General features: G+C 43.8%; 1 protein-coding gene across 3 annotated transcripts in view; it reads left to right on the top strand.

The window, feature by feature from the left end:
* The window catches only part of LOC149147194 (sodium-dependent phosphate transport protein 1, chloroplastic-like), a 374,349-nt gene that overhangs the window by 167,473 nt on the left and 183,763 nt on the right, over positions 1–23,113 (top strand). For all 3 annotated transcript variants that reach the window (XR_016263648.1, XR_016263649.1, XM_089445626.1), the window contains exon 6: positions 8,933–9,142. Coding sequence is in view for 1 of the 3 variants with exons in the window: in XM_089445626.1 (XP_089301752.1) it covers positions 8,933–9,142 (210 nt within the window). In the remaining 2 variants the exon portion in view is untranslated. The remainder of the gene's footprint in view (positions 1–8,932; positions 9,143–23,113) is intronic.

Here is a 23,113-nt window from a genome sequence, read left to right as displayed (position 1 = left end):
TTATGTTTTTTTTTTAAATAAATATTTAATGTATTTTTTACAACGACCGAGTCACTGAAAACGAGTCGGTCGAGTCGATACTGAGTCAGAGTCGGAGTTGGAGTCGATCCTCGACTGAGTCGGAGTTTTAAAACATTGGACGCAGTCCCTAGAGGCAGACGCTGGGGTTTTCGTGGGGCAGATTGGAGCTGGGAGCTGTTAGAGTGTTTATCCGGGGTTTCAACCGGAATATCTACTTCCGAGTAGAGAGGTACTACTGCCAAGATTATTCTTTGTTGGGTGAGCCGGTTTTGGCACCCAGATTGTATTCAGAAACTGCATAATAATAAACCCTCAGATAGCTGCACCGATTTTTCCGCATTGGGTTTTTTTGGGGACATTGGTCCAAAAACAACGGTGTCACTTGTGTGCTTGTTTTGTTTCCTTCAGTTGATGATCTGTAATGTCTTGAGCATGTACTTGTATTTATTTTCAATATTTGCATGGTAAAAAACTTGTTAATTAATTAGAACAAGTAGGCAGAAATAAATCAGAAAAGTACATGGAGGGTTTCTAACAGCTAGACTTAGAAATTCCAACAGTATTCAAAAAACCTGTCCCACGAAACCCTCTCCGGCACAACTGAAACTCAGCGCTAGCCCTTTAGGCTCTGTGTAAGCCTCCTGCTGACCTGCGTCAACCTCAGGACCCTCTGCGTCAGCCCTCTAAGGCACTGCGCAACCTCTAGGACCCTCTGCGTCACTTTAGCAGCCTCTGCGTGGATGACGCAGTCCCTCTGGCCTCTGCACTATCTCTGCTGGGCTCTGCGTAGCCTAGACTGGCTACTGCTCTTGCTCTCTCTGCTTCTGCGCTGGTCTCTCAGTATTGTCTCTGCCTCTCTGCCTCGTACTCATTGCCCCTCGCTGTTGATCACTGATTCAACTTTGCTGAGCAACCCCGCTCTAGCAAAATGAATGACTGATCACTCGAGCACATGCTAGCTACATGAAGGGAGAAGTGAGAGCCCAAAAAATTCTTATAGGATCTATAAAAGACTCTCTAGTCCCATATGTATCAAAGTTGGAGACTGCAAAAGCTATATATGACAAATTGGTAGAGTTGTTTTTCTTAAGTGCTACAGGAGAAGTAATCTCATTAAGGCAAGAACTCCACAAACTGAAGATATCCAAGGAAGATGGAATAGCCTCATACTTCATGAGGATATCAGAAATTCGAGATCAACTACAAGAACTAGGAGAAGTTATGTTTGATAGAGAGATGACCATAGTGGTACTAAATTCACTATCGGAAGAATGGGGTAAGAAAGAGAGTACTCCATGTCAAGATCTATGGTCACTTTGTAAGATTGAAGAAACCAGATTGAAGGCAAAGATTGATGTTGGACCAAATGAGCAAAATCAAGCACATGTTTCCATGACAAGAAGAAAAAGGAAATTTGGAAAGTTCAGTCCTCAAACAAAAAAGAGGAACATGGATAAAGTAAGATGCTATGGATGTCAAGAACTTGGGCACTATAGAAGAGATTGCCCTAAACGTAGTAAGGACAAGAGGAATAGGGAAGACGCCCACATTACTGAAAAAGTGAAAAAGCCTAAGTCAAAGAAATGTAAGAATGAAGAACTAAAGGATCTCTACTATGAATGAGATGATCTTCTTCATTGAAAGGTACTTTTCACATGTAAATTATAGATAAGAAGAAATGTATATAAAATAGGATGCATCAGATTAGAAAATGGCATCATGGTAAAAGCATTTAAGAGCTCGTGCCATGGGAAGTAGAAAATATGTCTAGTACAAATTCTATTGATTACAAAGAATGGGAGCTCTTGGAAACTTCATTGATACTTGGAAGCAAAAGTCATCATCGATTGGGATCATTGTTGATTTCTGGTAGCATCGGATGTGCTCTGTGAAAATTCTATCACTGCAACAACTGATTTATTTTACCTACTTATTTCCGATAAGTTATTGATGAAAATCCTCCAGTAAACATTAAAATAAATTCTGCTGCAGATATCACATCATAATACAGAAACAAACACATGCACAAGAATTAACAGGTCGATGCAAATATTTTGGACAATCAGTCCCTGGAAAAACCCAATGTGGGAAAATCGGTGTAGCAAGGGAGGATTTTATTATTTGGCAATTCTTTAGTAGAATTGGGTGCCAAATTGGCTTACCCAACAGAGAGAAAATTCTTCAGCACTTCCCCCAGTCTCAACGTCAGCGTGCTTGACCTTTGCATAGCTCCCAGACCTTCTGTGTCAGCCCCTGCCTCTCTGCGTCAACACTGGGCCTCTCTGCGTCACCCATGCAGGCCCTCCAGTGACTGCACAGTTTGCAGCCTCTTTGTCTGCCTCTCCAACCTCTGCGTTGTTCCCCTGGTGCTGTTCCCGATTCTCTGTTCCGTACTTGCTGCCTTCTGCTACTCTCTAGATCACTAGTTCGAATTTCTCAGCTAACCCTGCTCCAGAAATCGAACTGACTAGTCTCCCTGAGTGTGTTCTTCAACTGACCCTCAAGCCTCTTCTTATACTTTTTTCCTGTTGGTCCTTCAACAACTGAAATTAAATCTCTAATCAATGACTAAGATTAGATTTGGCTTGATCCATGACTTTTGGAACCTTCTAACCCAGTTTTATGTTAGTACTCATTAATATTTTATTTTTCCTAAGTTTAGACCTAGGAACTCCATTAAAAATATTAATTATTTTAATATCTCCCAAACCGGTTAGAATCTGCCCAAACCATTTTTGGGTTTGGGAGATCTCATGTGCTTTAGCCTCTCCACCAATTTTCATGGCTAGCGGACATACGATGTTACCCCAAATCAACACTTCCTCTTAGCGGGCATTGTGCTCTAGTAATACTCCACACTGGGCATTACTCTGATCATACGACATCAGTACCTGTGCTGATGCTAAGCCTCCCTGCCCAACATCCTCTGCACTGCTGCATCCTATACTGCTACCCATGGCTTTATCACTGCCATTGCTACATCTGTACTGCAGCTCCCTCTGCATCCGTGTTGTTGCTGGTCCATCTTCCCAACATTGCATCTACACTGCAACTCCCTCTGCATCCTTGTTGCTGCTGGTCCTTCTTTCCAACACTCCATTTGCACTGCAAACTCCTTCTGATCATGTTGCATTGTGCTACTATTGACTGCTACTGCTCTGCAACATCATACCGATTTCTGATACTGAAATGGATTCTTTATCATCCTCATCTTCTCCCTGAAATAATAAAACTTGGTTCTTCAAAGGGCCTTGGTAAGGGTGTCTGCCACTTGTTCTCCTGTAGGAGTGTAGCTCAACTGTATAACTCCTTGTCAGACACAGTCTCTGACAAAGTGACACCGGATATCAATATGCTTTGACCGATCGTGAAACAGTGGATTCTCAGAGAGCTTGATGCAACTCTAATTATCACACATGATCCTGGTCGCCTCCATCTTTCTTCTGAATAGGTTCACAAGCGGTTTTCTAAGCCATATGGCCTCGCATGAAGCTGTTCTTGCGGCCAAATATTTTGCCTCAGCTGAGCTCAGAGCCATAGATTTTTGTTTCCTACTGCACCATGAGGTCATTCCTGATCCAATGTTGAAATAGTACCCAAAGGTACTTTTCCGATCCACTGAACTTCCTGCCCAATCTGCATCAGTAAACCCACTCAATTTGATACCATTACCCCTGGTGTACAAGAGTCCATAATTGAATGTTCCCTATAAATACCTGAGAACATGTTTGGCTGCTACCCAGTGCACCCTCTTCGACTCCACCATGAACTGACTGAGGGTGTTGACAACGTAGCAAATGTCTAGCCTAGTATTGACCAGATACATCAGGGACCCTATGAGCTTCCTGTATAGGGTGGGATCAACATCTTTGATTTCTAATGCATCAATCTTCTTCTAGTTGGTTATCATTGGAGTAGCCATGGTTCTACAGTCCTCCATCCTGAATCTCTTCAGGATTTCTGTAGCATATCTCCCTTGCCCAAGGAACATCTCCCCCTTTTGCTGCCAAACTTCCAACCCCAGGAAATAATGCATTCGTCCCAAATCCTTCATGTCAAACTCCGTGGCTAGATTCTTCTTGCAGTCCCCTATGAGCTTGGATGATCCTGTCAAGAAGATATCATCCACATATAATACTAAGATTAGAGGCTTGCCCCAAATCCTTCATGTCGAACTCCGTGGCTAGATTCTTCTTGCAGTCCCCTATGAGCCTGGATGATCTTGTTAGGAAGAGATCATCCACATATAATACTAAGATTAGAGGCTCATTCTTTACAACCAGATAGTAGAGATTTGGATCTGCATCACTCTTGACAAATCCCATTTTCTACAAGTAGCCATCGTTTCGCCCATACCACGCTCTAGGTGCTTATTTCAGCCCATACAAGGCTTTTTTCAATCTGCATACATGATACTTCTTCTCATGTGTCTCAAAGCCCTTCGGTTGTTCAATGTATACCTCTTTTTCTATCACTCCGTTCAGAAATTCCGTTTTGACATCCATCTGATGAATCTCCCACCCCATCTGTGCTGCAAGATATATCACGGTCCTAATAGATGTATACCTGGCTACTGGGGCGAAGGTTTCTTCGTAGTCAATTCCTTCCTTCTGAGCATACCCCTTAGCCACAAACCTAGCTTTGTATTTCTTAACACTGCCATTTGCAACGTATTTAATCTTGTAGATCCATCTTGAATCTACCACTAATCTGTCTTGAGGCCTTGGCACTACCTCCTAGACATCGTTCACCTTTATGGAGTTGTACTCCTCTACCATCGCATCTAGCCAACCCTGATGTTGAGCTGCCTCTTGAAAACTGGCAGGTTCCCCATCTTGACCTACTAATGCTTGATATCTATTTGGTTGTTTTCGCTCCCTCTTTTTGTTCCTTGGCGCATTGATGAAGTCCTCTGCATCTCGTAGAATCTGACGAAGTTCCCTGCTCATTCTTCCTCTGCCAGTAGGTGCTTTTGTAAGCTCCTCCTCATCGTGTGAATCTTCCTGATCCGAGGAAGAATTCTTTTCTTTCGTTGGTTGAAGAGGTTTGACCAACGGTTCCTCTTTTGACTGCTCCTCGGAAGGCATTTCTCGAGATTTTATGAAAGCCCTGATTTCCATGAACTTCACATCTCGTCGAACTACTACCTTCCTACTCCCTGGAAGATCGATTCTGTATGCCTTAGCGTTCTCGCTATATCCCACTAGATATCCTTTCTTTGCAGTTTGATCTAGATTCTTCCTCTTTTCCTTGAGTATGCAGCAATATGCTAATCTCCCAAATATCTTGAAATGACTGACTTCAGGCGTCTTCCCTGTGAAGACTTTCTCTAGAGTAATCTTGCCCAATGCCCGATGAGGAGTTCTATTTTGAACATAGACTACTGTGTTGCATGCTTCTGCCCACAAGAATTTTGGCATATCTTGATCATACATCATGGCCCTAGCTGCTTCTACAATAGTCATGTTCTTTCTTTCTGCTACTCTATTCTTCTCCGGATTGTATGGAGCTGTCTACTCTTTTCTGATGCCCTCCTTAGCGCAAAAATTAGTGAAGTCCTTATCAACATACTCTCCACCATTATCTAAGCGCAAACATTTTATTTTCTTCCTAGTTAGATTCTCCACCAGAGCCGTGAACTCTTTGAATTGACAGAAAACCTCGTCCTTGGTTTTCAAAAAATAAATCCAAGTTTTCCTTGAGTGGTCATCAATGAAGGTAAGGAAGTACTCAGCACCACTAAGAGCTTTAGTGGACATGGGTCTACAGATATCTGAGTGTATCAATCCTAGTACACTCTTGGCCCTGTTTTTACTTCTAGGAAATGCTGCCTTGGCATACTTTCCTAGAGCACATCCTCTGCATACATCATCTTGTTCTGTACTAAGATCCAGAACTCCTGTTACAGTGCTCCTAAGAATTCTTAGAGTCCCATGGTGCAAATGTCCCATTCTTCTGTGCCATAGTTCGTTCAAATCCTTGTCTCCATGACTACCTATTAGTGCCATTGGTGATTCTAGTTGTAGTCTGTACAACCTGTTACTTTTGATCCCGATCTGCACTTTCTTTTTCCAGCTCGGGTGTTTGATGTATACTTTCTCCTTGATGAAGAAAACATCATAGCCTTTGCCTTGAAGTTGCGACACGGAAAGTAAGTTCATCCTCAATCCTGGTACATGCAACACATTGGTAGGACGGAATCGCTCTCTCGTTTCTGTTTGAAAAACTATGGTACCCCTCCCTACTGGAGTACATTTTTCCTTGTTGCCCATGGTGATCTGAAAGTTCATCTTCTCCTCCCGATAATCTGAGAAACATTCCCGGATTCCCGTCATATGCCAAGAGGCCCCACTATCTATATACCATACCTCTGATGATGCAGAGCTAGTCACACAAGCCACTTCTTCTTCCAGCCTGGAAGCCAACATAGAGAAATCGAAATCACTTTCTCTTGTGCAATTTTTTGAAAATCTGTGCGAGTCTCCTAACGTAGATGCCTCTGCATCATGGTCTCGACCCATAATTGATTTTCCCTTCCTGTCTCTGATTACTTGCTCTGATACCATGTGAAAATTCTATCACTGCAACAACTGATTTATTTTACCTACTTATTTCCTGATAAGTTATTTATGAAAATCCTTTAGTGAACATTAAAATAAATTCTGCTGCAGATATCACATCATAATACAGAAACAAACATATGCACAAGAATTAACACATTGACACAAATATTTTGGACAATCAATCCCCAGAAAAACCCAATGTGGGAAAACCGGTGCAGCAAGGGAGGATTTTATTATTCAGCAATTCTTCAGTACAACTGGGTGCCAAACTGGCTTACTCAATAGAGAGAAAATTCTTCAGCACTTCCCCCAGTCCGAGAGAGACAATGATGAGTGTGTCTATAAATCATTGGTCTTGCCAGCATTGAGCTCAAATCTTGTGGAGATGAGGCGCTGTTAGTCAAGGCCTTGCTACGTAACAATGATGGTTGATATGATGCTATACAAATGAGTTACCAATCCAAATTCTTCTTATGAGAAATTCTTCATATTGAGAAAGTCCAAGTACCATTATGAATACCTCCCTAGTTAAGAGGGAGTGTTGAAAAGTGTAACTAGGTTCGGTATTCATAATGACATGTAAATATGATTTTATGCAATGAGATGTAAATAAGAAAAATAAAATTATTTTATTGACTTGCTTCATGGGTTTCATGAGCAAGGGAATTTTGTTTTTGAGTCAAGACTCCCATTGAGAGTTTTTAGGATTTATTTGTCATCTAGTCATAAAAGAGTCATTGTCATGTAATTAAGTCATGTTACACTTTGTAAAAGGTCAATCTTGTCTATGTAAAGTATCCTCCAAGAACTTTTCATCTATCCTCTTCAAGTCGCCCTACAACGATGAAGGAACTCTCTAGAAGAAGTCGACCTAACCTCTAGCAGTCATGTCGGCCTACGGGACATGGTATGAGGTGTATATATAAGCACACTTGACCTCCATTTGAAGTAACTTGACTTGAATTCAGTGAACAAAAAGTGTGAAGAAAAGAGGAAGCAAAAGTGTGAAGAAGTGGAAAAAGAAGTGCGAAGAAAGGGCAGCAAAAGAGTTTCTTTTGGGGCAGCGAAAGACATTCTTCTGGGGAAGCGAAGAAGGGTTCTTCTGGACCAACGAAGAAGGAGGTTTATTGTGGGTAACAAAGAAGATATTCTTCTGGGGCAGCGAAGAGGAGGTTTCTTCTGGGGCAGCAAAGGAGAAGTTTCTCCTAGGGCAGCAAATGAAGGATTCTTCTAGGAGACTGAGATATAGATCTAGAGACCAAGATTCTCTAGAGGAAATCAGTGATATCATAGACCGAGTTTCTCTAAAGGAAGTCAAGAAAAGGAATTGTGAAGGATAGAGAGCGAGTTTCTCTAGAAGGAGCCGAGGAGAGCAGTTCAAGATCAAGAAGAAAGGCAAGGAAGGGAAGAAGCAAAGCATCAAGGTTAGTGATGAGGTTCTTGGGAGGATACTAGAGTCAAGGGTCTATGTCATGGTCTTGGTACTTATCAATTGAAGATCTAGAAGAAGAATTTTAATTGGGTTTTCCTCTCAAGAGGTGAGAGGTTTTGGCCTTGGCTGAGAAGCCTACACACTGTGTCACTTGTCTTTTATTGTGCATATTGGTAATTATCTTGATGAAGAGAACACAATAATAACATAACAAAGAAAGATTATAAGCTAAGAAGTAAAAGTGTATCACAAGCAATTATCAAGCAGAGAAATCTTGTAACTCTGAATGCCCTAGATTTTTCAACAGCCAAAAGCTGAAAATCTATGTAAATCAAATTAATGTACAACTGTATGAATTATTAGGAAAGTTAGAATTGAAACTACAGAGATTCTTTGAGTCAGTAGATCAAGGAGTTGCACTTTTTCCTTTCCATTTATTTTTGTTGATATCACTGATCAATTAATTCAATTAATTGAAGGCAGAAAGCCTTTGTAGATCAAACTACTATACAACTTTTTGAATTATGAGAAAAAATTAAGATGTCAAATGTTTTGGTCTGAAATTGAAACTGTGGAGACACTTTGAGTCAGTAGATCAAGGAGTTGCACCTTTTCTTTCCCTAGATTGTTTACTGCAATTAGATACTGATGTGTAACAGTCATAAGTAGTAGAGTGTAATCTTGGATTTTCGTATGAACTCTTGTGCTTCAGAGTGGGTGGCTGTTTAATAAATAACACAAAAAAGGCACTCTTGTGCTTCAAAGTGGGTGGCTGTTTAATAAATAACACAAAAAAAGGCACGAGTTGGATTTCAGACATGTCATTTGGTTGCTCACCCAAGAATGATGTTATATTGGTTTTGTCAAATATGTAAGCACAGTCTTTCTGATCCTTATCATTAATTTTTTTCTGTAGGCAAAGAGTTCACCTCTTGAAGACCTAGAAATTCGTCCAGAAGAGAAGGAGTTCATTCTACGGAACAGTGAAATAAAAGAACCTGTAAAAACTATTCCATGGAAATTACTGCTGTCAAAGGCACCAGTTTGGGCACTGATAGTTTGCCACTTCTGTCATAATTGGGGGACATTCATTCTTCTCACATGGATGCCAACATACTACAATCAGGTGCTTCATTAATCTATCATACAATTCATATACCTTGTTAGTGATCCACACATTTGTCATCCCTATGTAAAACATTTTTTCTAGACAAAAGGAATCCTTAAATGTTAACTGCAAATTTTGACCTCATAGAAGTATTTGTAATTAATGGGGTTGGTTTTAGTTCAATCATATTATTTTTGGACTTGGAGTTAGTAGCACTGTTGTTCACCATCTTAAGATAAACTGCTTTTGTTTAAAATAATAACTGTAGAATTAATAGAAAATGCAGTGAACTTCTCAATGTTGGAAGGATGGAATTTTATTTACATGAAATGAAGTTTACATACTCCATCCTAGGAACCTGGATCAATATAAACTTGAACACATGCACAGTAAGTGCTTCAACAGAAAATAATCTACAGGTCTTAGGATGGTAGCAACAAGTGCTGATCCTGCCAATGTGCATGGGTGCTTCTATTTAAACCTATTTTTCACTGCTCAGGGTGCAATTAAAGAGGTCTGTTCTAGGAGAGAAAACTTATAGAAGAGAACGTTTCTATAATTTTATCCTGGAAATTTCGTCAACTGAAATTGTAAATACTGCAGATGTGTTAGTCTTGAATCTCTATACTGTTAGAAAAATTCATGCGTGCTGCAGATTTGGTATCATTGAATCTCTGTAAGCTATGAGATGGGAATTTGTTCTGCGGAAGGCTAAAACTCTTCTCCTACTTGATGAAGGTTTCTACTGTGGTGTTGATGAGCACATTTCAAAATGATTTTGCATTGCAACCAACCTCTACAACCTAAAAGGATATAGAAACTGAAATTGGTGCATTTTTATTGGATCTCCACAAATTCCAATTAGAAATGCAAAACATAGATATTTTCTTGGTGCAATCTAGCCAATCTACAAGGAAAGAGATCAATATTAGGCTTGAAGACCAAAGAGTGACTCATTGCACAAATAATAGAAGCAAAATATGAAAAATGTGTGTTATCTCTCAGATTCTCCCTAGAGGAATTGTCCCAACCTCACCAAGGGGAGAACCTAACGATACAAACAGGCAAAGCCACTCACTGTCACCTCAACAGCTTGCCCCTCACTTCTAGGTTTTGGATGTGCAGTTTTCCTAGGCTAAGGGGGTGTCCCGATATTTGATTCCAATTCTAAGTCTGTTGCTGGGTATGAGTGATATTTGATGCTTCCTTAAAATGATGATAATTCGTTCAACGGAGAAATTAATGCTCGATTTCAAAGTGACACCGATTTTACACATATATTAGCAAACCATAAGATTTCATTTGGCTTTATCCAAATTGCAATATCCCATATGTATATCATAAAATTGATACCCACAAATAAGTCATTCTATGCAATAAGTAAGCAATTTTTGTTGGTCAAAGTTGTCATTGATGTCAATATGGCATTGTTGGAGATGGAAAATATTCTTGTGATGCTTGAATAACCCTTTTGTTATGTTGCCCTAACCTCATGCAAACCCTAGGAGAAAACCCTAAGCATGAAGATGTTCAAGTCACATGATGCATATATTCCCTATCTACATTTATATCCATGATCTAATGATGAACAATGAAGCCTTAGATGCCCATGATCTAATGATGCATGATGATGAATGAAGAAGCCCTTACCATAAAACTCTTCTAGGCACATGCATGTAATACACCCTTGTCCTTATGTGATAATGATGCATGAATAAATGATTGGCAAATAGGATGCCCTAAGGCTTAGCCTTGATTGAAGATGCCCATGAAAGACACATTGAAATGGAACCCTAGGCCTTGTTGAATGATGCCTTAAAGAAGAAGCCTTTAACTTGAATGCCAAGGACATAAAATATTAAAGGCTACCACGATGACAGTTTCACAAAATATAATTTTATTGATAAAAAATGACCTCATCTAAAGGTGGAATTGGTATAGGCTTGTAGAGGATTTCTTCCTCTTTCCAACGAGCTATTACTTGTTCTCTAACTCCTTCTAGTTTGAGAGAAAATGATTTTGTAAGTTAAAATATAATAATTTTTTATGCTGGCCGAGTCCCAACATGAACTTTCATGTCGAAGTCGGCTCTTCCTCCAAGACACGTGTCTATTCGTATAACTCCAAAACCAGTATATATAGATGTCTGAGCACTTCATTTGATCAACAATTTTCAGTGAAGAAGATACATAATTCGGACAAAAGGCAGAGAAGCAGGACAGAGGCCGAGGAGGACTAAAAGATTACTGTTTGGGGCAGATTTCCTTTATCCTGTCTAGCTCGGACAGTTCTGTTGGAGGGTTCAAAGCTACAGGAGCTCGGAACTGCAATTATACCGTGGTGGCTCGGACAGGTGTGTACCCTACAGCAGCTCGGTTTGCAGAGATTACACTTCGGATCTGTGTTTGTATCACACTATAACACTTCGGATCTATGTTTAGGGAGCTCGGTCTATACAGAACAGTCAGGACAATCATCTAGAGAAGCTCGGTCATCATAAGACTGTCACCACCGCTTGCTGGGGTTACTTCTGCTGTGGAAGCCAAAGTTTTAAGGACTGCTTTATGTGTGTTTGTGGCATCATATGACAGCCACATCCAAGTTGTCACCTCACTGAAATAAGGAGACAGCAGCAGTAAGGGCAGAGGTCCTGGAGCATTGTTGAGAACTTTGGAGTTAACTCAAGGACAGCCATCTTGAAAAAAAGGCTTGGACTTGTTGAAGCTCAGATTACAGTAGTAGCATCACACTCTTTGGACTTGTTTTGGGCATCATATTTAGAGCATACATCCTTGCGCTTGGAGCTGACTTAGAAGGTTTCTTTGGAGCATCCATTGAAGACATTTTTGAAGCTGCCTTGGGAATATGTTTGAGGACTTGAAGCAGACTCTTGGAACAAATTTTTGAGGCATATCTAAAGCAATCTTGAAGCAGATCTGGAGCAGCCTCATTGAAGAATTTGTGTTGAAGATTGCGTTGGAGCAGATTTGTTGAAAACTTATTGAGTTGATATAGAGCAGGCATCTTTGTCTACATTTGGAATACTATTGGATACAATCTTTGTTGGCTTGGTGGGGCCTGACCCAAGATCAACGTTAGTTAGCCAAACAAATCCCTACACCACTAGCCCTTTCGGCATCAGCTCATGGAGCGCGGACTGAAGTCTCACCCGAAGCAGTATGGGGGGATGCTGGAACCAAGTTTCCGCACCTTGAGATGGTCGTGATGTCGGTTTATTCCTCCTATTCCTGCTTTTGCGCAGGTCGTTAAGTTCTAGGGCTCTGTCTACCTAGCCCTTTATTCCGCCCTTTAGTACCTCCGCGAAGGGGTACGATTGGCCTTCGCGCAGCCCTAACCTGCAGTTTAGGTACTTTCGCGCTGCTAAAGCAGCGTATAGAACATGTTTCCAAGTTATCCTTAAGTGTCTTACTTATCTTATTAAACAACCACAGTTAGCGCCGCGTAAATAGATATCCTTAATTGCATTCAATTATCCAACGTAATTACATACATTCGTGCATCACATAAACATTATAAATGAAATTCATACACAATATGACAAGATGCATTAACAGGAAATAAGACACAAAATTTGTAGAATGCTTCTCTTTATTGATATCTTCAAATGATTATAGACTCTATCCTGCCTGTGCACTTAGCTGCAGGGGTCCGCGCACTCAGCTGTAGACTTCCACCCTAGGCCTCTACGCACTCAGCTACAGAGCCTCTACCTACACTAAGACTTGAGACTTAGACTTCTCTCCTTATCGCTCAAGACTCCTTTTTCAACTTATGACTCTTCTGAACTACTTAGAGCTTACTTACTTTGCTCTTTTTATACAATCCCATGGTCCGCGGACCAAGGTTAGATCTTTACAGCCGACTTTAGTTTACAAAATAAGGGCGGACAACCCTTTATGACTCATGACACCTTCGCGCTTTGCGACCACAACATGCAGAGTCTTTACAACTTTATTACAAAATTTAACCCAAAACATAGGCTTTTAGCCCCAAAACTGTCCTTGGGGCATCCCATTCCCAACATGCCCCCAACACAAACATCGTGACTCGCCCTCGAGTCACTCGGCAGGCACGGAGATCTTAGCGCGAAGACCTCCCAGCTCGACCCGTATGATTGCAACCTCAGCAGTGCACTGTGCGGCCGCCTGCTTCGCGTCTTCGACCATTTGCTCGGTCACTGCTCCTGAACTGTCGGCCTAAAGCTTGCAGAGTCGCAAGCTTTCCTTCAATAGAAACTGTCACCGTGTAAGCCTTATCGAAATAGGGGTTCAGTCGTGCCTTCAGCACTACTTCCTTGCGCAGCGCTGCATCCACCTGTTCCTTCAGTTGCTTGGCCTCCTGTAGCTTCGCTAGTCTCTGTGTGAGCGCGATGGTTCGCGCTGTGCCTTTGACCTCATCATAGCGTTGTTGTAGCTCGCGCGCTTCTGTCTCCAGTTGCTGTACATTAAGGTCCTCCTGCAAGCTCGTCAGGACCTCGAACGACTGCTCAAAAAGTTGGGTGCAGTATGCTACTGCACTGTCGATCGTTGCTATTGCTTTCGTGATAGCGGTTGCACGCTTCTCCTTTATCTCTGGTGGAGTTGAAGGCTGGGCCTTCAACTGTAACTCTGTGATCTGCAAGTTCAACTCCAACTGAATCCTCGCCATTTTTGTACGAGCGTCGCGCACCCCCGTGGCCAGCGTGCGGACGCACACCCCTAGACTAGTTCTTCCTCAAGAATGGCCAACTCTGGGACCATTCGGCATGCCTCCTCGATGACCTGCATTATACGCTTGTTCTGGTTGGTCGCCTCGGTCACAGCAGTGATGGCAGAGTCTCATTGTAGTGCCATCTGCTCATTGTTAATCCGCTGCTCGCTGATCACCTGTAGGGCGCGGTGCTCATGGGCCCTCAATTCTGCAATCACCCCATCCTGCAATAGGTGGAGCGCTTCACCAGGGAGCGTTGCCAGATTCAACCCTACTCCCTTTAGGGCGCTGACAGTGGGCCTGTCAGCTTCATTCTCCGTGGTTAGTGCTCCATCAAGCAGCACTATCGCGCTGGAGGCCTTCGCGCGCAACATCTCGGCAGCTTTTGAAGTGCCGATAGCAAGGCTGGTAGACATCGTGCTAGCCTATGACGCGCAGGTCTACAGCTCCTGCAGACGTGTCTGGATAGCCCCCAATACTAGTTGCTGCTGCTGCTCAAACTGTTGTAGGGCCTCCGCGGTGACATCCTGCACCATGTCACTGATGTCATGCAAATCACCCTCGGTGAGGGTGATTGGGTCCAGCGATGTTTTAGTAGCCTTTGATTTCTTCCTGGACCCTCCTTTCTCCTGCTCCCTTGGACGCTTGATGCGGGCGGGTGTCGCTTGTGGGTTCGTGTCGTGTTGTTCTATCTGGTCGTCCGTCTCCTCCTCTGTCTCTGGTGAAGGTGACCTTGTGCCTTTGTCAAAGCCCCGCTCTGTTCCTCCTGTTTTCTTTTCTGCCTGTTGAGTGACATGACGCTCCGCCGGGGCCTTGTCAGCGGCCTCCTTTCTCTTTTTGACGAGCTGCATCATCTTTAGCTTGGCCGCCTCCTCCTTCTCTGTGCGGTGGACTTGCTCCCTCCCACTGCAAAGTCTATTATGGTGCGTCACTCTGGCGACCATCGATCAAGTACTGCATCAATGGCGTCATCCGTTGCCAGGTAAGGCAAGTCATACCATTTCTGCGCAGGGTCCTTCCACGCCTTGATGGCCACATGGTGAAAATCTGCTTTGAACTCTGCATAGCCTTGCAGTTGGCAAACACCGTAGGTGACAACTACGGTTTGCGATTCATGGCCATGCAGTTGTTCATCTCCATCAAGATCCAGAAGATCTCGCTGTCCTTGATGCGCTGCGCGTCCTTGGTCGCCCATAGCGAAGCGTACTTCACTGCTTCTGGTAGGTCTGGCGCAACTAAAGGAAATTGGTTGTCCTCTGGCAGCTCCCATGCTACCAGCACAATAGACAGCAAGAGCCACGCGTAGTGGAACGTCTTACTGAGCTCATGTGCCTTGCGGCAATTCGCAAGGAACTCACCACAGAGATAGTCTGCCCAATTGAACTGAACTCCTTTGGCGCACTGGGCTGCTAGCGCGACGACAGGTGTCGGTACCTCATCGACGCGACACTTTCTCATCACCTTCCCTGCTAAGATCTATGTAGCCACCTTTACAGCAGGGTCACAGATGTTGGATATGGCATATCCATGCGGCTTCTTTACCAACTTAAACTTCTCTTTCATGGCTTCCGCGAGGGCCTACTCACCACCTTTTCCGCCAAATATCATGGCTGGATTTTCTCCTGTGTAGGGCAACCGCGTGATCCTGTGGATCAACCTGTCAGTGATGGGTATTGGCTCCTCCAGCCACAAACACCCATCATGCACCAAGCATAGTAGCTGCTTGATGACCAATACTGTAACCAGGGTGTGGTTGTAGTGCGACACCCAAAGCAGCCCAAAGCAGGTTGAGCAACCTTGCCTTGTTTACTCCTCTGAGCCACCTCCGCGGCTCCAATGCAGTCATTCTGGTGGTTGTATCGATAATGCGACACATCAGCTGCTCGGTCACCAGGTGTGGGAACTTCTCATGGTCAACCAAGTCCCAGTCTTCAAGTTTTAACAGAGGAACCCGCCCCAAGCGCGGTCCTTCGAAGAAAATTTCATCCGGTAGCAGAGGGGTTTGGAAGGGGACCTTGGTCTCATTGATGTCTTTCGGCACCTTGGTCTTTCCCTTGCGTGGAGGGACGTACTTAGGCAACCGAATGATAGGGTCAACACCTGGGGCTTCCTCCACATCTATGCCCACATCCTCATCATCCATCAGGATGTCCTCGATTTCTTCCTTCTCGCTCCAAATTGATGGCTTGCCCTTCTCCTGTGCGATAGGCTTCGATGGGTTTCTTCTTGGTGATGCATGCACCGGTATTGCAAGCTGCTTGCCCTTCTTATCCTTTGTGCTCTCCTTGGTTGGGGTCAGCTTTGGTCTCGGCGTCCTTGGTGATTTGGGGACTTCGGCTAATACTTCGGCAACCTCGGGAGCAGCTTCTTCGGCCTCCATCTCAATTTCTGGCACTAACTCCTTTGCTTCGATATCTATAGCTTTTGTGGGCGCCGACATGATGTTCTGCAAGAACTCCTGTGTCTCCTTCGACAATGTCTCAAATACTGAACTGGCTATCAGAAGTTCGTAGTGCTTGCAATTCATGTGCGCCTGAGAGCTCAACAACTCAATTCTCGAAATGCCAAGTGTTTTTTGTTGGACAACCACCTGTAATTTATAGGGCATTTTGAATTCAAATTTGATCGTTCCCCCAAATTCGGTTCATTAATGTTGGATTAGTGGTAGATTTTCAAGGATCTGACCCATAAATTTCATCTTAAATGTCGGTCGCCCGCTCCATTTGGCCGCATTTCTATCGTCAAATCATGAACAGTGACTTTAACGATCACTTTTCGGCCGACCTGCGCGATTTCTCCTTGGGTAGCGCAACTCCCTTCGTGCTACCGCGAACCCTGTGACACTTCCTTGCTTCGCACAATCCTCCAATTGCGCAGCTCCCCAACCCGGGCAATGTAGTTTATAGTCCCATGCCTCCTTTCAGCTACCTGGAGTGCTAAGACTGTGCTACCTCCATATAGTCACATGGCTGGACCACCGGTGTATGGCTTCAAGCGACTGCCATTCACCTTTCCTGGGAAGGGATCTCCATTCAATTTGACCAACTGAACCGCTCCTTCGTCGGTAATCTCCTTAATGACATAGGGCCCTAACCAGTGCATTCTGAATTTCCCTAGAAATTTATCAAACTTGCTGTCATATAACAAAACCAGGTCATTTACCTTAAAGGTGCACAACTTAATGTGCCGATCATGCCATGCTTTTTCGCATTGCTTTTGGACCTATTGGTGAAATCCAGCTAGAAATCTTTCTTCCTCAAGCTCAGCCAGCTGCGCGAGCCTCTCCTCTAGGGCTCTGCGATCCATCATACCCGTGAGTGCCGCTATGCGTAGACTAGGCACAATATATTCCATGGGCATTGCTTCAACACCATATACAAGCCTAAAGGGTGTTTGTCCAATCAACTTCTTGCATGTCGTCTGATAGGCCCATAGTATTGCGGGTATGCGTAGGTCCCAATCACTTCGCTGAGCGTTGCAAACCTTGGTCAGCGCGTTCTCTAGCACTTTATTGAATGCTTCCACTGTCCATTAGCCTGCGGGTGATAAGGCGTGCTCTTCTGGTGATATACCTGAAATTCCTCCGTTAGTGCGCTGATCGTTTCATTCAGAAAGTGCATACCGTGATCAATCATTAAAATCTTTGGACACCCGAATCGCGTCAGTACATACTCAAAGAGGAACTTTGCAACAGTTGCGCCTGTGCAACCCTTCACTGGCTGCGCCTCCGCCCATCGAGTTAAATACTTCGTCGCGGTGATAATGTACCTTGCTCCCGTCTTTCCTTGGGGCTGGATGGGTCCCACAAAATCTATCGCCCATTTCTCAAAGGGTTGTAATGTTTTTTGTGGATTCAAAGGCAGCTCATCCCTCCGCGATGGCTTGCTAGTCCTTTGACACACATCACACGCTTTGTAGTATGCTTTCGAATCCTGATGGAGGGTTGGCCACCACAAACCTGCACATAGAATCTTTTGCGCAGTTGTTCTCCCTACATAATGCCCTCTTGCGGTGCCCCCATGAGCGTCCGCGAGGATACTACTCGTTTCAAACTCTAGTACATACCGTCGCAATATCTCATTGGACCCCATTTTATACAGAGGCCTGACAATGACGAAAAAGTCTGCCGCGCGCACCAGTAACTCCTTTTGCTGGACGGTGTATACTTCTGGGGTAGTTCCTGTCGTTAGGAAGTGTATGATATCTTCAAAATGACCATCTGTGACACGCACTGCAAATCGCTATGTGTCAGGCAATCCCTCCTCCAAGTTAGTTGGCTCTTCCCCTGTTTCGATATGCGACAGATGGTCTGGTCCCGCGCTCAGTCGTCCAGGTTTCATAATAACTTCAAAATCATACTCCCAGAATAATAACAACCACCTGCAGATTCTCCCCCACAACACAGGCTTATTGACCAGGTATTTCAGTGTGGAATGATCTATATACATTTTAAAATGGCCACCCAGCGAATAGTGTCTAGACTTCTGGAGTGCGTATACCATGGCTAAGCCTTCGTGCTCGATGGTGGAATAGTTCTTCTCTGCCTTGGATAACCTTCTGCTTGCGAATGCTATAGGATGGTCCAAGTCTCCTCCGCCAGCCTGTGTCAGTACTGCTCCCAGTGCTATACATGACACGTCGACATGTACATGAAACTCCTTCTTCCAATCCGGGAAGACTAAAATCGTTGTGGTGACCATCTTTTCCTTCAATACATCCAAGCTTTTCTTACAGTCCTCGTTCCAGCAGAATGTGACATCCTTTTTCAACAACTTCTCCATAGGTGCGGTGATCTGGGCATAGCCTTTGATAAACATTTTGTAATATCTTGTATGTCCTAGGGTAGCGTGTAGCCGTTTCACACTCATCGGTGCTTCTAAGTTAAGTATCACCGTGATCTTTGCGGGATCTACCATCAGTTCCTGTCTACAAACCACATGACCCAACAAGGTCCCAAAAGGAACACAAAACAAGCACTTCTTTAGATTGAGCGTGATCTGGTATCTTCAACAAGTATCTAGCATCAGGCGTAAACTGGCGACATGGCGTTTCACCAGCCCAAACACAGTCCAGTCATCAAAGTACACTTCTAGGAACTTATGAATAAATTCCTTGAACACCGCAACAACTACGCGCGAAAAAATCGCAGGTGCATTCTTCAATCCAAAAGGCATTACAGTGTACTAAAAACACCCCCACTCAGTCGTGAAGGTTGTCTTGCTCCTATCCTCTGGTGCGATTTTGATCTGATGGTACCCAGAGAACCCATCAGTGAAGGAATAAGCTTCCTAGCCACCTACATTGTCCAACACTTCATCAGTGAACGGAGTTGGGAAAGGATCATGTACACAAGCGTCATTCAACTTCCTGAGATCTACGCATATCCTTATTTCATCCTTCTTCTTCTTCTCCTGTACCACCATTGGGCTTACCCAATCAGATTCTTCCATAGGCTCAATGATGCCTGCTGCGAGCATCTTGTCTAGCTCTAAGTGGACCTTCTCCTTATACTTCGGATTGAGACGGTAAGGTCTTTGCTTATTAGCTTCGTGTTGGGCTTCAACGTGATCTTCATAACACCTAGGTCCCCGATTATCCCTTTTAGATCCGTAAACTTGGTAGGGAACAAATCCTGGTATTCGTGGAGCAATTCAGCGACCTTATCCACCGTCGCGTCGTCCCAGTAGTCTCCAATCTTCGCGAATTTGGGCTCTGTCTCGATACCAATATTTCCCTGTTTCGTTTTCAGTGGCGCAGTTATATCAGGATTCTCAATCTACAGTCCTTCAACCTCGCCATGACCTTCTATTTCAGGGATGTTAATCTTTCGCAGATCCTCATCTTCTTCTTCAACAGTCACATTACAGCATTCCAACGCGTGACACAGCTGAGTGGTCCAATTGGGTTGAATCAGGTCTAAAGGATCCTGCGGTATCCTAAAGATGCTTGTTAAGATTAGGTATGTTCTATGCTAGAGCAATTTATTTAAATTTTCACAGTTAGCAATCACATCAGCATTACGATAAACTGCAGATAGAACATAAATATAAAACGTAGAAGACAAGCCAATGCAAGAGGACACAAGATATGGCGCGAGCCAGGGACAAACCTCACAATGTGTGGGGAAACCCTTTGATCAAATCTTCTTTTATCTTCAAAGTTCAACAGAGAAAGAGAGAGAGTACATCAACAGAAGTTAACACATTGACTTAGCATAGATCATTTCATCAGTTGAAGACATTCTACTTCAACTGATTCTCAAGGTGACTCCTTCACTTATCATCATTCTGCATCTCGTCCATTTGCTGTACCTTCCAGTGTACTGCACCACGTTGCACTAATCATGATAGTCATCCTACTTCATACTGCCCATGCTTATGATGATATTGTCCATGCTTCATGTATCATACATTATGCTGCTCATAAGGCTGCCCATCATGCTGCTCATAATGTTTCCCATGCTAACCTTCTGTTCCTTCATTATGGAGTTCCTACAATTATCGGCAGCTAGGCTATCCTCCACGTAGTCCCATTAATTTCTGCCCTTTAAAGATGACAACGTACATGTATGCCCAGATCATGCTGCCTTGACTGCGTCATTTATGCCTGTGTATATATATGTTCTGAATGCTGCGTTGTGTTATTTCCTCCACTGCAGCTTCATCATGTGACTGCGTTCCATATGACTGTCTGTATATATATACTCTTGCATTCCATACATTATTAATATGACTTTGTCCCATGATGAATATGACCTGTATCATGCTGCGTTCCATACAGCTGCTGTTGTTCCATAATATATGACCACGTTCTCATATGGCAACGTTTATACTGAATATGAATATATACCTGCGTTCCATACAGCAACATCTCTTGACTGCGTTGCATTCGGCTTCATATGACTGCGTATCATAACTGCATTGAACTCGGCTTCATATGACTGCGTATCATAACTGCGTTGAACTCGGCTTCATATGACTGCGTATCATAACTGCGTTGAACTCGGCTTCATATGACTGCGTATCATAACTGCGTGTAGTCTCTTTTCATGACTGTGTTTTAATTTTCATTCCTTACTGCAGCTAGGGTTTCACTGTGGCTAGGACATCACTGCAGCTAGGGCATTACCTGTGGCTAGGGCATCGCATATTTCTGTCCAACGTCAGCGTATATATATGATGCTCAGCGTATCCACCTGCATAAATATATTACTATAGCGAACGTCAACGTATATATATGATGCTCAGCGTATCCACCTGCATAAATATATTACGTGGCCCCGATCGCCCCCGATCTTATTGTACATCATGATGAAACCTACGATGATGCTGACGGTGCCGAATACCAAAAGCGCCACGGCCAGGGAAATTTCTTTAATGGGAGGACTGTTGTGTACAGCGTAAGAGCCCGCTGAATCGTCCTCTGTGATGGAAAATGCGTGATCTACATACGCCATGAATTCTGAATCAAACCCTCGCAGCTTTAAACTCAAATCCTTGCAGCTCCAAATGTTTATATTATAGCAGTATGACTACGTGACATTCATTCCCGTATGTATATTATAACTGCATGGTAATTGCGTTCCCATATGTGTGGTGCCTTCTTTTACTGCAGCTAGGGTAAGGCTAGATCAGCCTTTAGAGAAACGTATTCTCCTTTAGATCTCTCTGTCCACAAAACCCAAACACGTGGAGAGAGATCACAAGAGATGAGTGCAAATGAAATTAAATCCTCATCTATTTATACTAAAAACGTAGAGGTTGAATAGACACGTCGGCTGGGCTTCTAGAGCCTACATAAGAGCTGGTCGGCTTGATAATAATTACATAAACAAAATAAATTCATATCTCCATAAATACTTATCGGAATCGGATGATCTTTGGATCAATCCTACACCTCTCGACGAGAGGGATCCAATAAAAATATCAGCTGCCATAAATAAGCCGACCATCCAATAAAAATATCAGCTGCCATAAATAAGCCGACCCACATGGAGTTTGGCTCTAGTTGCCAATTTAACACTCCCTCTCATCTAGGGAGAACTCCATCCGCTGATCCATATGTACGACTGTACTATCTCTGCCATTAGTGCCTTGCACTACTCTGCCTAGCTCTGCTGGCTCTGCTCAGCTCTGCTGGCTCGGCTCTGCTCTGCTCAGCGCTGCTCTGCTAGCTTTGCTCTGCTGGCTCTGCTCATCTCCACTGAACTATGAAGAAGAAGAATTGATCGAGAATGAGTCATATCATTCTCCACTGACCTGAAGTCAGTCTCAGAGTGCATACCACTAGTCCCAGACCAGTCTTAACTGACCCGAAGTCAGCTTCATAGTAAGTACCACTCCTACCACTGGTCCCAGACCAGTATCGCAGTCTCAGAGAGTGTACCACTGGTCCCAGACCAGTATCGCAGTCTCAGAGAGTGTACCACTGGTCCCAGACCAGTCTTAACTGACCCGAAGTCAGTGTCATAGTATGTACCACTCTCACTGGTCCCAGACCAGTACTGCACTGACACGAAGTCAGTCTCGGAGTATGTACCACTGGTCCCATACCAGTCTCAGCCGACCCGAAATCAGCATCATAGCATGTACAACTCCTACCATTGGTCCCAGACCAGTATCATTGATCCCAAATCAATGGAGGACATCCTAGCGTAGGGAGTACGGTAGATACAACGATGCGTCCATCGGTATTACTATGGTCCCTAACTTCATTTCCCTGCTCATTAATCAGATGAGAGGTACTTCCCATGAGTCCCAGACTGCATGGGTAGGAAGCCTCGACAGGATAACTTAATCAATCCTGTCCTCACAGGAGAACACATCAATCCTGCTACAATCGGCATGGAGAACACATCAATCCAGGCTGCCATGGAGAACACATCAATCCAGGCCTCACAGGAGAACACATCAATCCTGCTACAATCGCCATGGAGAACACATCAATCCAGGCCTCACAGGAGAACTAATCATCCTGCTACACAAGAGAGCGAATCATCTTATCCCACAAGAGAGCGAATCATCTTGTTTCAGTGCGCACCACCAGGGGAGGGTGAGTCACCCTGTGGTCGTATGTTGCTCCAATAGAACTGCAAGCCCCCCAAAGCTCCTAGAGCTCAATGTATGCAGCATGCAGGACCCTTTTACAAAGGTCTCTCGACGACTCCAAGTCGTTCGGGAAAATCACAAATTTGATCTTTCCTCAGGGCTCTGTCCTGTACATCATCTCAGTGTGATGGAGCCTCCTTGATCATCGACTTACCATATCCCAGATAAGGCA

Source organism: Pinus tabuliformis, chromosome 9, assembly GCF_031772625.1.
Source record: "Pinus tabuliformis cultivar Carrire ecotype Pingquan chromosome 9, CPIR1, whole genome shotgun sequence".
NCBI classification, from domain to species: Eukaryota; Viridiplantae; Streptophyta; class Pinopsida; order Pinales; family Pinaceae; genus Pinus; species Pinus tabuliformis.
This window is presented reverse-complemented; position numbering and strand designations above follow the sequence as displayed.